General features: G+C 41.7%; 1 protein-coding gene and 1 long non-coding RNA gene across 6 annotated transcripts; one reads left to right on the plus strand and one right to left on the minus strand.

Annotated features, from left to right (window-relative positions):
* Positions 1-1,755: 1,755 nt before the first annotated feature.
* LOC103180227 lies at positions 1,756-8,318 on the minus strand. 5 transcript variants are annotated; one of them, XR_488070.2, is made up of 5 exons: positions 8,120-8,318; positions 4,550-4,606; positions 3,011-3,063; positions 2,842-2,893; positions 1,756-2,084 (listed from the first exon to the last, which is right to left on the minus strand). It is a non-coding gene; the product is annotated as an uncharacterized LOC103180227 (long non-coding RNA). The 5 variants fall into 5 exon arrangements; XR_488069.2 differs by having other exon boundaries at positions 4,518-4,606; XR_006085342.1 differs by having other exon boundaries at positions 2,842-2,927; positions 4,518-4,606.
* Positions 8,319-9,453: 1,135 nt separating this feature from the next.
* Positions 9,454-12,003, plus strand: hand2 (heart and neural crest derivatives expressed 2). Its single transcript, XM_007895948.2, has 2 exons — positions 9,454-10,051; positions 11,342-12,003. The coding sequence occupies exons 1-2, from the start codon at positions 9,512-9,514 to the stop codon at positions 11,438-11,440; spliced, it is 639 nt and encodes a 212-aa protein (XP_007894139.1). The 5' UTR covers positions 9,454-9,511; the 3' UTR covers positions 11,441-12,003.
* The last annotated feature ends 5,860 nt before the right edge of the window (positions 12,004-17,863 follow it).

Genomic DNA, 17,863 nt, shown 5'->3' on the forward strand with positions numbered 1-17,863 from the left:
CTCAGTGTTGCACGAGTCCTTATGTTACATTCGGTCAGTGAATCAAATAAGTATATTTTCCTCCCTTTTGGGGTGCAATCAGACTTGCCAAGTTTGGGGAACACAGTGCTGTTCAAGGGCTTCAGTGCTGTTTATTACACCATTTGTAAAAGCAACTGTGTTGTAAAAGCAACGACTCAGCTCGAAGGGTTACTTTTTTCACGTGGAATAGAGGAGAAACTGCCTTTTCTTATCAAATAACTTTCTGCCGACAATAATAACAAATGAAATGCAAACTTTTATTCCCAGAGCGAAGCTGATTCATGTATTTAATAATAACCATAATACTTAATCAAAACAATAATATTCTTCAGTCTCCATTCCCCTCGCTGTTTTTCTTTCGAAATCCTTAAAGTTTATGTTTTAAAGTAATGCGGTTGAATCGAAATACCTGGACACAAAGTGCCACCGAGAAAAATATTGCGAACGAGTGTTATTTTATTTAAATAAAGATGTTATTTAACCCATTTACAGGTCATTTAAATAGACGGTCAATATAAACCTCTGTGGTGCAGTTGGTCTAATAGGTCCCATAACATTGTTTTTAGATGTGTATCTCAAATATTTCTGGATGTAACGTGTAGAATCAACAATTGCAAACGTTTATAGATACAGTAATGCCACTTAGAAATGAAAACATGTCAATTGCAAAAGAAATGATCGTGAAGGTTGAATGGTGAAATGCTAAAATCTATATGTTCAGGGATATGTTTAACAGCTAACTAACTCTTCGGCTCAACAGATAAATAAATGGCTGCATTGGTTACATTCTGACCAGAGCAAGATCTGTGAGCACCAGGCGCCACGTTAACTGGATTTCTTTAAATAACATTGGAGCAAATGCAGCAATATCCAGGAGTATCGTGGCGATAAAGCCCTTTCGTGGCAACAGGGTTTAAAAACCTTTTGCCCAAACATTATGTACGCTCAGCAGTAGTGGCAGACTGCATTCTGACCAGTTCTCTGTACAACTCCCTAAATACATATGAGGTGGATGTCTGTCCGGTGGATGGATGAGTAAATGGCAAGTCATTAAAATGCCATTCCACAACATAACTTTCCACTGACGTTTTATTCCAAACGTTGATAACTAAAGCTCACTCTTACAATGTATATTTCCGTTTAACTTAAATCTTTACGGGGGGGGGGGGGGGGGGTTGCACACTTTTCCCAAGTCCCTTTCCCAGATCGAAATGAGTCATTTTGGGGGGAGGTTTTTTTCCTGCTTGTTTTGTGTGCTTTACTCAAAATTATAGAAAAGCATTAACCCACTCGCCGACACGGCGTGTTGCTGCTCTTTCACAAAGGCACTGGCCGTTCAAAGCACTAAAAGTGAAATTGCAAATTAATCTTTTTACCATTTACCTCTCGCGAATTCGTGTAGGATGTCATCTAATTGTGGCAATTACATGGCAACGTGTAACATTCCCCATAACATAAGTTCACTGATCACCTCCGATCTGCAATTGTTTTGCAGTTGGGACTCAGAAATGCAATGCATTAAATGAAGTGCACGATGTGATGCTGAAATCGTGGCGATTACTTTTATTGCTTCAAGTCTCAAGACCCTCCTCTTCGACTGTGCCTTGGGCCACCCTCCGACCCTCTCCTGCCCCCCCACCCCCACCCCACCACCCACCCGGGTCCTAATCCCTGTCTGTTCAGCGCCTTGGGACGTCCTCCTGACGTGAAAGGCGCTTTTTACAAATATAATGTTGTAATGTATTGTAGTGTTATGATGATATTATACCCGGAGAAGTGAAGGAAATGGAGACGTTCATAATGCATCCGCTTCCAACACTTTTCTATCACTTTTCTATCATAGGTGCAATAAATGTACAATATTTATAATAACAGACAGTACGGTGACATTTCAATTATTCGCTGTTTCTCTTAAAAAATCCGTGTTTTCCAACAGCTTTTCCAAACCTCTCTCTTTACTTGTGGCTTTTTCTCCCTTGAGCCCAAGACCCTTCTTGTTGATTGATATCTGTAATTTTGCTCTCGTTGCCACTGTTAACGTTCGTGGATTTCAGTTAATCGAACTGGAAGTTCAACCAAAAAAAAAAGACTGGTGAAAATTAAATATTCGATTAAACATGTAATAAAGCCTTCTAAAAAAAATCTATCCCCCACCCCCCCCCCACCCCCACCCCACCACCCCCCAAAAAAATTGTAAATCGACAACTGGCTGAAATATGGTTTAAAATGATTGAAAACATTCCTCTTTTTGTTGGGTGTTGTTGAAAACGAGAATTAACACAAGCAAAGCTGAGGCACATTCGCACTCACACTCACACTCACACAGAGAGACACAGACACTCAGTGAATAGGAAATCTCCGCTTTCTGCACTTTCACATGAAATCGTGCGCAGGGCCCGTCATCGGGGCAATGTGCAAAGAAACCTAAGGAAAGTTTTAGTTTAGAGAAAAGATCCTCGAGCTGAGTTCACTGAATCCTTCTTTCTACCTGTCGTTGGAAAGTTTCATGATAAACTTTCCCTTTAGGATCCTTGAATTGCATTGACTTTCATTTCTGTCTCCATTTCGGGAACTGCACGATTATCACAATCACATTCCGGAATAAAAACGGCCCTTTCGATTTTGTTAAATGCTAATATTTGATGTTTTAATGATAGCACACGCTTATTGTATAATCCCCCCCACCCCACCCCCGCCATCTCTTGATTTTCTCTATTTGTTTGTGTGGAATAAAGTTTGAAAGCACATCAGACGGATGCTGGAGGAGGGTGTAACAGGAGAATGACCAAGTGACCCTTTGGTCTGATTACATGTAATTACCTGGAGCCTCAGCCTGTCCGGAGACTGTGATGGCGAGTTTCATTCAGTACAACTGCATTTGTGGGGAGGGAGGAAACAACAAGAGACTACTCTTAATGCTGTAAATATATTCTCATGCATACAAAGTGTATAAAAAAAAATTCATTCTGATGTTGGGTGTATGTGATACCTTGAATTATATCCTCAGACCGTTGTGCCTTTTTATGATTAGCTCTCTTTTTCCTAAAAAAAAGGGAAACCATTGTAAAGGTTACAGCAATTGACCAACTAAAAGACGCCTTGTTGGCCTTTTCCAACAACCTATTCGTCACTTGCAGGTCAATTTCATCAACTGAAAACGATCTTGAAACAATGATCTATCTGTGTCCTTGGGAGGTTGGAAACGGCGAGGAGATTAGCGGAGTTAAATCTGCGTTGAGTAAAATAATAACAGGAACTGAAAGTTTTTGAACAAAAAATCAAATAACGCATTCTGGTGGGGTTTTTTTTGGTTGCAATGGGGGTTGTGAAAAGGTTAAAATTCTGACTTGCTTTCAAAATCGTCGTTCACTCTGCAAATACAGATCAAACTCTCACACACTGACTTACCCCGACTCGCAGTCGGAAATTTACAATTAAAACCTACAAAACCAAATTGCAGAAAAATAGATTGTTCCAAACACATTGCAATATCCTCCCATGTTTCTCTCCCAAATACAAAAAATTATAGTTAAGAAATTAGTCTGTAAATCAAAAAAATGCTCACTCATGACAGCACACATCTGTGCAGACAATTCCCAAGACTTACAATTCATGTTACATTGTTTTTCCCCAAGAAAGATGTTCAAATCGTATTGCAATCTTTCAAATGATAAGCTCACATCCAACAACGGCAAAAAAAAACGATTATTATTTTTTCTGTACCCGTTACAAAAGATATCAAATGATCTTTTGGGTGTTAGCTGAAACTATGAATTGATAGTTCACAACCCCACCGTTGTATGAGTAGCTCAGTGGGGTGTGTGTGTGTGTGTGTGTAGTCTGTAGGGTGCTCATAGATATTGAAACGAAATAATGTAAATTCATCAACAAATCAATTTCCACTCTTTCCTCATGCACTGTCGGCTATTTCTATTGCATTGTTTGTGTTGCACATGTGTACACTATTTGATTGTGTATATTATTGTGAGCACTGTATAGACACAACACACGCGCGCACGCACGTTTATACAGTTCATCTACAACTGTGGGGTTGAGAGCAATGAATTCACGGGTTCAGTTTTCATTGCAATATCCCGCTTTTCCACAACGCGTTTTCTAAAAAAAAGCGAAATAAAATATTCTTAAATGGACGGACTTTATGTTAGAATTACAGCATCTGAACATATTGCATGCAAAGCAACATTATGTTTACCAGCAGAACACTCAAAAGCAGGTCCGCAGACATGCAACCCATTCAGACTAAACACCGTCACCATTTTCTCACATCTTATCGAGTGTGATATAGCATGGAAACGAATACATTATTGAGAAAGAAAGCATGTCTTACTGTACATTGGCATTGGCTTTTACCATAAAATACTCTCCCCATTCAGTCCTGACATTGAAGTGCGCCACCTCACGAGAGTCAGGCGCATTACATCGCAACCATTCACACACCGACACACACACACACACACACACACACACACACATACCTGTTATCTCTTAAAGGGACCGTTACCTTTACCTTTCGGGTGCGTCGGTTACTTCACCTTTGTCCGAATTAACCGAAAGCCCACGTGTGCTTCATCCACATTTAAAGGCAAAAGAGACGACAAAAAATAATTTTTTTGAAGGCAGTATGGAAATGCTAATTCACGTTATTAGGGCTACACAGCGACAGAAGAATGCAAGTTCTGAATTATATTCCAGTGGGTGTGGGATGCAGCGACATGGTTGTGTAGATTGATTGAAAACATATATTTTATGCATAGAAATTGTATTGCAAAAACTACAACCAACTGTTTAATTTAACTGCCTCCAGAAAGTGTTTCCCGAATTTCATAATAACTAAAAACTTTTACAAGGTGTGATGGAAAGCGATTGCATATTTTATTTGTATGATTAAGCTAATGAGCCCATTATTTGCCTGTTTGAAAAGCAGCTTATATAGATGCGTTTGCAGCTGTGTCATGTACCGAAAGGTCATACAGTGCATAAATGGATAATGATTGTGTAAAAACGCGACTCAAAATATTCCCCGCTAAATATTAGTTCTTATTTCGTAGTGTAATCGTATTTTGTTATAGCCAGAGGATGTCACACATTGAGTATTTATGCTTTGTCACGATATTGTGTGTGTATTTTGTCTTCAATTCCTTTTCAGCTGTGAGAGAAATTCATTGATACCTGAATCGTAACTGCGATGCCAAGTCCACCATAGATTCGCACAGGCTCTTATATTCATAGTAATTTGGGTAATAATTCTGTGATCGAAACCGAAGCAGCAATTTAAAACAAAAATCTAACAACACTTGCAGGCCGTAGAAAACAGAAAAATAACAAGCGAACGTTTTACAGTGAAATTATTATGACTACAATTGTTAAATGTCATCTCTGTCTTGATATTGTCCAACCATATTCTGATATAAAACCCAGAATTTTTCGTTATATCATTTGTGCAATGGACTTTACCATCGTACACATGTAGGCGTTTGCCTACAAGATACAGTCACTACACGTTACAGTAAATCCTGTGAAGCGCTTTGAAATGTCTGCACGACCTGAAAAGCACTGTATCAAATGCAAGGAATATTATGTATTAATGCAGCTGCTGTCTTACCCGGTAAGTCAAGTTGAGAGCAAATGGCATCATTTTGTTTTTAATATTCTACTTGGTCTAATGTATCGTGGTGCCGTTTCAATGCTCATTTGAGGAAAATGCAAAATATAATTTTCGCTTCTAAAGGCAGAATTTGAATTGCAACAACAAATGGTAACAGAGACTATTGAAAATATACAGTATAATCTGACAAAAAATCGCACTTTGGAAATGGACGTGATCCTCATTCCGCCAGGAAGTCAGAAGAGTATGCCATTGGTTTGCGATCACTTTGAAGGGAAGGTATTGATAATAACATTTTTTTAAAAATTTGGTGAGAAAAACTATTTTAGAGCACAGTTTGAACAATTATAAACTGACTTTGTTATTCAAATATAGGATCCGTTCTCAAGAGAAGATGATTGTTTTACAATTCTCCCAATTAACAGAAGAAAACTGACGAGGTTTATTTTCGTGGGTCCAAATATGTTCAGTTTGTTGTGGATCAGATATTACAAACTCAACAAGTGACCCATCCAATCTGAGCTGCACAACATCTCTCATGTAATTGGGAAGACGGAAGGCAATGCTCCCAGCTTTAGTTTCTGTACATACTGACCATTTACCCCGTTGACTTTACCCTGGTCAATATCGAATACCAATGTGCCATACAAACAACACTAAACACATCCTATTTTAAACGATAGGGTTGAAGGGCACAACTTATTCCTGTTTGTGGCAAATGCCAAACATGTTTGAACGGTAAACGCATTCCCAACACATTTCTGTCACTGCCGGACGCTGTTTCACCTCAGATGCGTCTGTCTGTCGCTTCTACAGTATTTCATTTCATGTCTTGTTTTCCTCAATTGAATCGTTCTCACTTCGCTTTTACAATTTTTAACGCGTTCTACTTTGCAAACCAGACATAAAGTACGGGGTGGAGGGGGGGGGGGGGGGTGGTTAGCAAATGTCTTTGCTGAGGAAGACAATTCTTGGAAAAGTCTTTTTATATAAATGTGTAACAGTTGAATGCAGCCGAAGCAAACTGCCTTCTCGGGACAGTGCTTTTGCGATTTCCCAGCACTGTTTTACGGAAACAACTGCATTGCCCACCACAGCACTGGAATAAGGAGGAATAAGGAATAAGAATAAGTTGATTCCGTTTATTGAACCGTTCAGTGTTTTGGTGGCCTGGGATAGCTTACCAAACATTAAGGCATTAAGGAGAACGTTAACTGAAGTCATCACTGGAGTTTATAATATATATCAAACTACATTTCAGTTTGATGCTCAGTACAGGCTTTGTGCACTACGATAGTGTGATCTGAAGGTAACAATTCTTTCTAGAAGCAAGCAATAAGGTCAGGGTAAGAACAGGACATGAACATCCCAGGTACTGGAATGCTTTCTGGGGATTCCTTACTCACCACTGCCAAACCCACCGGATGTTTAAGCTTACCACAAGATTTCATTTTAGAACTTAGATGAAACATAATAAGGAATAAATCTGAATTGCTCCCTACCCCCACCCTAAACTGAAACATGTTGTTTTGTTACCAACCAGTCAGCAGAATCAATCAAGGATCAATCAAATGTGGGTTGTAATACCACACATTAACATGCTTACAAGACAAAACAAGACTATACTTTTACCAGTATTTATGTTTTTGAACAATCTCTAAAGCTCCCCTTCCCGACACCCACCCACAAACCCACTTCCCAGTGCGTTTTAAATAATGTAAAAGCGAAATGTTATTTGTTCTGTTCCTTTCAAGAACTTCTTTGGAAATCCGGAGGAGACATAAAACAGAAGACATTACCCTGCCTGAGACTGCCTGCGTATTTCACAGAGTTTCTCTCTCGTTGCCGGATTAAGCCTAATGTATGTTGTGCTCTTATCAGCCCCAAACTCCGCGTCTCTTCTCGACCTCAGTCCTCACACACCAGTCCTGCTGAATTTTCAATCTAGGAAAAGAAATGGATTGCGTGCAAAAGGGTCACATGTAATATATCTCCTGCATTTTGTTTTCTGGTTTGACTCCGAAAGCTTTTTCTCAAATGATAATGTAAAACCACAATTTTCACCAGGAAATGTATGTTACCAACTTCAAGTCTGTGTGTAAGACGTCCTTTAGTCTGAAGTTTCAACGAATCCAATGATTTGTCTACAGACGATCTGGTCTTGTGATTTGGGGCCCATTCTCTTCACCCAGGATTTCTTTTAATCCTCCAAACTTGAGTCTGTTAAATTGGCCTGGCGTTTGGTTCTTGATCTCTCTGATGTGCATGAAAAGATAGATAGCAGCACAATGCGAAACTCTGGGCATTCGCCATGTGAGTAAAATACTCTAACCTATTACGAGCAGAGTAAGGGAGGAACGGCGTGAAGTTATTGGTTAGTATTAGTTACCTTTGCACAAACAATTGGTTTTATTTTTTTTAACCGGGGCTGCAAAGAAAAGAAATCATTTCGCTGTTCAATCAACGTCTTACCAGAGCATTGGTTTCGTGTTAAACATACTATAGATCTCCCACCTTCGGATTACATGTAACGTAGGTATCACCGGTGTTTGTATTTCTTTAAAAAAAGAGGAAAATGGTTCATTTTTGTTTAACGACCTTTCCTGCTACAACCACCACACACACAAAAAAAAAGCATATTTCAAGATGGGTGTGAACATTAGCTGTTTACGAGAATATTTTTCTCGTGTTGTTAATTTCATTATGCAAAGGAATTGCAAACCAATCTAAAAAGCCAGCCCCCTCCCCCAGCAATTACAAAGGTAAACAGTCGCAAATTTTAATGTAGTGACTTTTGCGGGCCTCCCCTTCAGTCGTGCGATTGGCCAGACATCTCTCTGACGACATATATTAACCCAAACCACCCTAAACATGTAGCTTTACATGGAGATCAAATTCAAAAACTGCTGCTGGTGCTCAGGGCTGGGTCTGAGTCTCCACTGGATCAAAATATTGGACCGCGATTAACGAACGAATCGTCCGCTACACTGGACACTGCTGCTTTCCTGCGAGGAAGTTATTTTTTTTTTTTTGCAAGACGTTTTTTTTTCTTATTTATATCCACTCTTTTTCTTCTTCTTCTTCTTCCTCGGGGGTGGAGGAGGTGGGGTGGAGTGGGGTGGAGTGGGGGGGGGGGGGGGGCGGGAGGAGAGAAAAAAAAAGAGCCCAACTTGGAGCCCAACTCGCTTTAAGGTTCGGATTTTTTTTTTCTCTTTTTTTTCCCCCAATGAACAGTTATTTAATGCAAAAGAAGGGGAAACAATCCAGGGATTAAACAGCACAATGGAGGAAGTCGATTGTAAGTAAAGCACCGTGATATTTAATACCCTAAAAAATAGTTATATCCACCCCCCCACCCCCCAGCCCCCACCCCCAGCCCCCCACCACCCCCCAGCCCCCCACCACCCCCCAGCCCCCCACCACCCCCCAGCCCCCCACCACCCCCCAGCCCCCACCACCCCCAGTCGGTAGAGTTTTTTGCTTTGATCATCGGTGGGAAAAAAAAGTGGGAAAATATTTGAAGCGAACCTTTGCAAAACACACACGCATCTCGCGTGTGAGTGCGTGGGGGGTTTTTTTTTTGGAGAGGAGGAGTGGGGGGGAGCGTGGTGTGTGTGTGTGTGTGTGTGTTTTTGGGGGGTGTGTGTGCGTGTGTTTGTTTTTCTTCCTTTTTTAATTCTTGCATTTTTGAAGGCTGCAAAAAAAAAAAAAACCCACAAAGCGAATAAAAAGAAAGGACTTGCGGGAGGGGGGTGGGGGGGGGGGGGTTGGGTGTGTGTGTGGAGGTGGGGGGTGTGGGGCGGGGGGTGTGGGGGGGGAGAAGAAGAAGGGGAGAAGGGGAAAACCCGCCGATATAATCGAAAGATGAGTCTGGTTGGAGGATTCCCCCATCACCCAGTGGTACACGAGGGTTACCCGTTCGCGGCGGCGGCCGCGGCGGCCGCGAGTCGCTGTCATGAGGAGAGCCCCTACTTCCACGGATGGCTCATCAGCCACGCCGAGATGTCGCCCCCCGACTACAGCATGGCACCGTCCTACAGCCCCGAGTACGTGAACGGCGCCGCCGGGCTCGACCACTCCGCCTACGGGGGGGTGTCGGCGGCGGCGGCGGTGGCGGCGGTGGCGTCCGGGGTCCGTCCGCCCAAGCGCAGGGGCACCGCCAACCGCAAGGAGAGGCGCAGGACTCAGAGCATCAACAGCGCCTTTGCGGAGCTGCGCGAGTGCATCCCCAACGTGCCCGCCGACACCAAGCTGTCCAAGATCAAGACCCTGCGCCTGGCCACAAGCTACATCGCCTACCTCATGGACCTGCTGGCCAAGGATGACCAGAACGGAGAGACCGAGGCCTTCAAGGCGGAGATCAAGAAGGTGGATGTCAAGGAGGAGAAGAGGAAGCGGGAGCTGGTAAGGCACTCTGCGGGCATCTTCGTTTCTTTTTAGGTGTCGCAATTAGCGTGAGGGGCAAACGTGGGTTTTTGGTGGCGTTGCATTTTGATTTGCAAGATTTTTTTATTTTTTTTTTGGGTGGGGGGGGGAGGGTGGGTGGGGTGGGGGGGTGGGCATTTCCCAGGAGGTGCCCTTAGTTCCATCTAAATTGCTTGGACGCTGCGCCGTCTTGTCGGTTTCACGTGCCTTTCCTCGGTGTTGAACTCAACCAATTTGGCTTTGGGCTGCAGGAGAGCGATGCGTTGGTCCGAAGTGATTTGAGGGGGGAAACGTAAGAGCAAAGCTGGGTGGAGTGACTGCAGAAACACGAGCACACTGCGTTGCTGTGCCTAATGTGATCATAGGTTTTTAACGGGGCCTGGTAGAGAGAGGAGAAATTGCATATTGACCCTTCAAACCTATCACACCAGAGCATCTTAAATATTTTAGTCAAGTGTGCCCATCTAGTTTGGGATTTGCAGAATTGGAAACGTATCGTTTTACAACCGAGTCTTGTTGCCACTTACAAAAAAAAGAGGTAAATCCACTTGAAACGCAGTCTTCTACAGACAGCACTGAAATCAAAGTCGTGGCTGACACTCTGCTTGGATTATTTTGAGTATTTTTTGGGGGGTGGGAAAATGGCAATAACGGCTGTTGACACGATATTTGAAGTTTTGAGAAATGTGTGTGTTTATTCTGCATGTAATATATTTATAGTGGCTTACCACCAAAGTGCAATTTTATAGTGAGTGATATTTATGGGGGAGGGGTGGGGGTGGTCAAAAAAAAATTATTAAAAAATAACAAAGTAAAACGTTGCTGTTGGTCTGTAAATTCAAGTCAAATTCCACGAAAATGCTCTTAATGCTGAGGGGAATATGGTAAAATCGCCAGGTCACAGGCTAAATGTGGAAGTGCTTACTCAGAAACACTTATTAACTGAAACCCAGGACGATAGGGCTATTTTCATCCCTCAATTGCACAGCCCAGACACAACACGCCACAGCTTTTCTGAATGGGAAAACTACCCAGTGAACCCCGAAGATGCTGCAGTATATAGATAGACACCACAAAGATAATTGCTTTTGANTTTTTTTAATACAATCTATATCGCAAGCACACGTGTGGACTTTTTTTGCGTGAAAATTTGCTGTATGAGTAAAGTGGTAGATGTATTTTGGTGAGTTTCGGGTTCTTTTTTTTGCAATGGATCTTTCGATCCATCGTAAATAATCCTCTACGTGTTGCTTTACTGGACTTTGACAGAATGAAGTTTTGAAGAATACAGTTAGTAGCAACGATAAGAAAACAAAAGGAAGGACTGGATGGCCTCAACACGTCTGGGCTTTGGAACTGAAACAGTGAAAGCTTGAACCTGAACTCAGGGGGGAAGAGACGTCCAGACTTGTAAAAAATATTCATCGTAAACTTTCGCACGTCGACAGAAGCTATATGTTCAGAATCAACTTTATTTATGTGCAATTTCTCACCCCAGAGAGCGGATTGTTGGAAGAAAAGGCATTCCGTATTTTTGAAGAAAAGGCCAAGTTGGTAAGGGGTCGTATTGTTTCACAGTAGATGTGAATGTTTTTTAAGTGTTAAATGTTTTATAGCACACACACAAAAAAAAAGACTTCTTGGTAAAGAATTATGTATTTTGTGAAATGTATCTTGGACTTCATTTGGGATATAAATATTGAAGTTTTTTAATGTTGTATTGAAACAAAAAAGTAGGTGTACCAAAGTGCAAATAGGCAATGTTAGTGTGCAAGTATATAGTGTTGTATTGTGGTCATTCAGTATTTCGTTCAATATTTTCAAAAGTTGTTTTTGGCTTGTGCACTTCCGTCCAAAAAAGTGGAGATAAAGTATTGGAGATGTAAACGTTGTAATTATGTCAATAAAAAAACACTTTTTTTTTACAAAAATATATTTGTATCGTTTTGACTACCGGTGCGCTGGCTTTGTGGGGTGAATAGTCGGGTCTAAGGTGATGTTGGATCCATTTCAATGGACTGCGAGGCAAATAACACTGTCAGATGCTATGTTGATCCTTAGTGAACGCGTTGCTGCCTTTTTATTGAAGAGAAACCGATTAATAATTATCTTGTAAGTGTTTTTGTGTCTTGCAAATAAAGAGGAGGACGATATCCCAAATAGCTCTCGCGAACTGCACCAGAATTACATTTTTTTGGGGGTACTTTAAATAACAAATGGCAGACGTCCAACATATTAACTATAACAGATTTGCAAAGATTTCCAAACATTCCCCGGCGCTGAATAAGCGTTCTTGTCTGGGGAGCGCAGACTGATCTCGCTTGTTTTTCCCCCTCCCGCATATTAAAAAAAACATAGTTCATAGTTTACGTTAAGAGCTTAAGTTAACGTGGGGAAGATTTAGGGATATCGGATGAGCGAGTAACCGCAGAAGTAAGGGGCGATTTGCAATACACATGTGAAGGGTGAATGCAGTGCACAGGCAGCTCGGTGTCCTGGGCGTTATATCCTCTTCTGATCCCTCTCTGTGGGCCCTGCCGAGGTATCCAGACCCAGTCGTGGGCGTCTTTTTTTCTCTCTCTCTCTCTCTCTCTAGAAAAATGTGGAATGTTTCAAATTCTTCCATCCCAATGCTTCTCTGTCTGTGATTTATAAATATCACCGGGTATTTCCAGGCCTGCAAAAAAAAAAGCGTTCTCTCGTTCTCTGAAGTTCAGACTTCGGGGCTTTCGGATATTACTTTAAGAAGTTTTATTCCAGAGGCAGAATGTTGTTTTAGATTTATATGTGGGGCATCTTTGACTTTTGATAGGCCTGAAATGCAGCCTGTGTGTGTAAAAAAAGGTTAGTGAGGGGATTATATAGGGCCTCAAAAGTACTTGCAGCTCCATTGGAAGTGCACTTTTGGTTAAATCATCAGCTTCGTAAAATGTGAACAATGTTGTGTTTGTATCCTGCATTAACACACTCACTTAAAACTGGAGTCGATGTGACACTGTCAACTAACACTATTTGGCCCCCAGCGCTACATGACTAACTCCAGCTCTTGACTCTTCTGAAACCATGATTTATGCTTTATTAACATCAGTGAAGGCTCATTCTTTTCAGCGCTGTGTGTCCTTCTGGTGGGGAACAAATATGGCTTAAATGGGTGACATGGGTAATCGCCTGCACTGCTTCGAGCTTTCTTCTGCAACATTAAATGTCAGCATCAGTTGTCCCTCAGTACTGACTAACAGCCGACATGTCTCCCCACTTGCACCGTTGCTGCAGTTCTGCTCCTTTCCTGTTAGCATATGCACTGCCAGTCGGGGGTGAGCACATCTGCAAATGCCTATAAAAAGATAAGGGAAGTTTTGCACCGTCTCCCAAGCATGTTACAAAAGCAAGGTTGTGGGGTTAGCCAAACTGGCTGTGTAGGGGAAAAGTGTTCTGCCCTTTTATTTCAAAGGGTCATATCTTGTGTTTGGTGTGTTTACACAGACTTGCATTTGTCGCTAATATCGCCGATGTGCAATCTTTCTCCCACTCGCGTTTAACAGATTTTATAGGCGAACTGTGATCCTCTTTCTCATTGCAAGCATACTCCTTATTGCAAACTGCCAAAAGTCATACCTACTAAACACCTCTAGTAATATCCGCCAGTATTTCAAAATGGACACTGTGTTTTAATTTTTTTAAAAAAAGACTCGGTTGAAAAGCTTGAACGTTGTGTTTGATTGAATGCGTTACACTGAATGGCAAACAGCTTTAACAGAGGTCTTGCAGAGATTTGATTTCTGATCGCCATAAACTCCAGCCAACAATGGTTGGCTGTCTCTTTAAAACAAGTTGGTGACTTTATGCCGCGTCGCCCGATTTCTCTCAAATCCTTTATAGTTTACAATTGCACGGTACAACACTTTGCACAACATATATTCCAGTATATTGGCCGCGTTCATTCTTTTTTGGGGGGAAGGGGATAAAAAAAACGATGGGGTGCCCTGTAATTTAAGAGGGTAGCCAACTCTACAGCATCTCCACTATTTCCATCCAATAATTGCTAACAAGGATAACGGACTGTTGTGGTTCCCTCCAGCAGACAACAGCCCAGTGCACATCTAAAAGGGGACACTTGAGGGTCTGTAGCGAGCGAGAGTACGGTTCTGGTGATAAGCATTAGTACTAATATTCGGCAAAGTGCTTTGCACTGTAGTCTACTCCACGGCATATGTTTATTTGATTAATCCCCTTTAAAACATTGCTGGTGTTCCTCGGTGCCACTAACTGACAAATTATGATTAAGACGCTGAACAAATAAACAGCAGCCATTTCCTGGTGGCCCTGTATTAGCTCTAATATTTCACAAACAGATATTTTTTTATTTAAAAAAAGCGTAGGATTAACATATGTAAAGTAAATTCCAAATTCATCAATCCCCCCCCCCACCCCACCCCACTACCTACATCGTAGGGGCGCTGCCTTCTTAAAACACCATCATGTCTGTAGCTAACTGAGGCACTTGGGTTGCAGACAGCCCGGAGCCGGGGCAAATGCCCGATTTGACGTTAAAAGCTAAATAGCGGTGCAAGATGGGCTGAGGCAAATTGATGGAGCATTGGGGGATGTCAGTGACAACGACTCGATGCAACATATGGCGTTAGTGTTACTGATAACATATTTACTGGAGTGGACGGATTTCTGCATTATCTGCTCCCAGTTGCCCCCCTCTCCCTGGGAAAATACACCAAAGAGTTGACTGAACGGCTGACGGGCTGTCAAGGTCACATTCAGAGTTTTTGCAACAGAATTCCTTCTCGTACTCACCCCCCTCCCTCCCCCCCCACTACCCAACCCACCGCCATCATCGTTTTAATTGTCATTCAAATGAGGGCTTGTCTTTGTATTTGCGACTCGGCGCAGTTGGTTGCAAATTCTACTTGCAAAGAAGGCATTGGAAATATATATCACACATGTAATTTACCTGTGACTCGGTTAGCCATTTTTGTGTAACTATCTTTTTATATAAGTCAAATTGGTCACTTTACAGATTCGACTTAAGTTGTGCTCAGAAAAGATGCTGCTTTGGGCGAATGAATATTAGTGTTTAAGCTTTTTTAACTGCAAATTATGCCATGAATTACGGTCAATTTAGGCACTGATTTTGAATGTTAGACACTATCGTTAAGCATTCGAATATATTTTCGCTCCTCCGATTATTTATTGATGTGATTGTTGGGCTGTACATTTGCGCACCGTTATGTTGGAGGGTTCTTGCAACTCCTGCTCCCCCCCCCCCCCCCCCCCCCCCCCACAACATGTTTATAGTTTCTCATGAGCAACAAACCACTACACCTCCTAATTCCTCACATTGCTTTGCTGCTTTGACGACGTCCCTCCAAAAGCCGAAATCACAAACTAGTGAATAAAGAAATAAAGACGACATTTTAGCTCCCAACTCAAACATAAACCGTCAGTATAAAAAGATGATAAATATCTGCAGCCACTGTAAAGATCTGCAGAGAGGCAATGCACATATGCACAGCCACATATATTTGTACATATTATAAGGAAAAAGACATCGGCAATATACGTCCACTCAGCGCCCCCCACACCACCACTATCCCCCAAAAAAGAAACACAAGGCCCTGTCGAATCGTGTATCTGGAGTTGCACATATTGATTGAGAACTCGCTCTGCTCTATGGCACTACCCTAAGATTAAACGGAATCTGCACAGCAGATATGGAATAGACCTGTTTTTTTCAAAGAGAAGTTGGCCATTTTGATAAATCAATGTTTTAAATCATAATTACGTCAATTGGTGGGGCCCAAGTACAACCATAATCTCCTTTTTAAACCCAGCCTAATAAAAAGGATATTTTCTCTTGGAGGAAGTTTGTTACGGGCTTGCTCCTTTAAACTCCTGCACTGAATCAAAGAAAGCAGAAATAAAGTCGATCCATCACAATAATGAATGTCCTGTTTGTAAAATATATGGATTATTTTGTGTTTTTTAAAGAGATATGCATTTAAAAATATAATCCATGGCATTGAGTACATACATCATAATTTAAAGAGACTATTGACAAATGCCTGATGTCTGGCTTTTTTTTTAACTTTAAAGTGGCATGAAACATATATATTTTACATAAATAATGCGCGGGATTAGTTATTAATTTGAATCTCTTACAAAGGAGAGGTAAAAAGCAACTCGCAGCATCTCTCAGGGCCATTGCATAATGGAGGACAATTTAAACGTTCTGCTCGCAGTTAAATGTATTATTTTAGATCCCTATCAGTTGAATGTTTATATATGCCGCACTAATCTGTTTCTTGATAACTTTCATTTTAAAATCGGCCCGGGTGCACTGAGGTGCTTTTGAATTTGTTAATTCTGGGCTGCTTTGCAGTTTCCCAATATAATGGCACAACAGCGAGTTGAAAGCAGGCAGGACATTGCAAACACCAGTGTCGTGTCTTTACCTGCTCTCTTTCTCTCTGTCTCTCTCTCTGGGGGTCGGAAAAAACCATAGGTATTTCTCCACCCACATATTCCTAGAGGCGCAGCGAGTGATGGAATTAAACATGATATTAGCAGGTTTCAATGGCTCCAATGACCAGATAATTGCTGATAATTTGTTATCAGTGTCAAGATGGCGTCAAAGATAGACGCAAGGGCCATTCCCCTCTGATTGAAGCATGAGATAATCCTTGACCTTGGATCGACCTTTTGGGTTGATGTCAGTGGAAAACAAAAGAAATAAAATTGACCTTACAAGCAGGTGCTTAATACTGGTCTTTTCCATTCAGCCCAATTTTATTTTGGTGGGTGGGGGGGGATGTAATAATTGTAAATAATGGGGTATATTTGTGAAAATAATTACCAACTCAATATCTGCACAACTGCAAACCGTGCAGACTGGACTGGGAGATCTGGTTGTCTGTGTGCAAAAAAAAATGTACATCTCAATTGGCCTCGGGAGTTTCAAAGCCTTTTCATTCTTGCAATCATTTAACAATAATTCTACGTCGTTTTCAACTCGTGGTGTTCAACAGCCAATGGTTTAAATGCAACTAGTTTTTTTTATATACATCCATATAAAAAAAAGACTTGATTCAATTGTGCCTGGGGCTCCTTCCAAGTTATTTATTTTTTTATGCAAAGCTCTGAAGTAATAGATTCTGTTTCTCGGGGCATTTCTGCGGTTGCGTTCCTCGTATTTTACATTTCTGGCTTAAGTTTGATCTTGCGACACCATATAAGTTCGTATTTCTGGTATTACAGACATCTGGGAGTGATTATTGCGCTCAGCCCTCCCCCGGTACATTCTCTATCTTTCCAAAGTCGCCTATAGACATGTTGACGTCAGATCAGACGGCCAGGAGCCATCCTGTTCTCGAATTGGGTGTAATCACCCCAAATCCTTCCAGTTGGAAGCATTAGATTTCAAAATACTGAATCCGAATACTGCTACACACACACACATGCACATGCACACACATGCACATGCACACACACATGCACATGCACACACACATGCACATGCACACACACATGCACATGCACGAAAAAAAAGATATCACGAATATGCGTTGGGAATTATTTGTTCAATTTGTCCCATAGCATGAATGCCATCGCGGGGTGCGTTTTATCTGCTGTGTTGACTTTCGAAGGCAATAATAAAGCAAAAGCACGTGAGAGAAATTGGGGGAGGGAAGGTGTGTGGAGATGAAGTGGGTGTGTATGTGTGTGTGTGTGTGTGTTTGTGCGTGTGTGGCATTTACGTGTGTGTGTGTGTGGTGGTGTGTT

Source organism: Callorhinchus milii, unplaced genomic scaffold (assembly GCF_018977255.1).
Source record: "Callorhinchus milii isolate IMCB2004 unplaced genomic scaffold, IMCB_Cmil_1.0 Scaffold1, whole genome shotgun sequence".
Lineage (NCBI taxonomy): Eukaryota > Metazoa > Chordata > Chondrichthyes > Chimaeriformes > Callorhinchidae > Callorhinchus > Callorhinchus milii.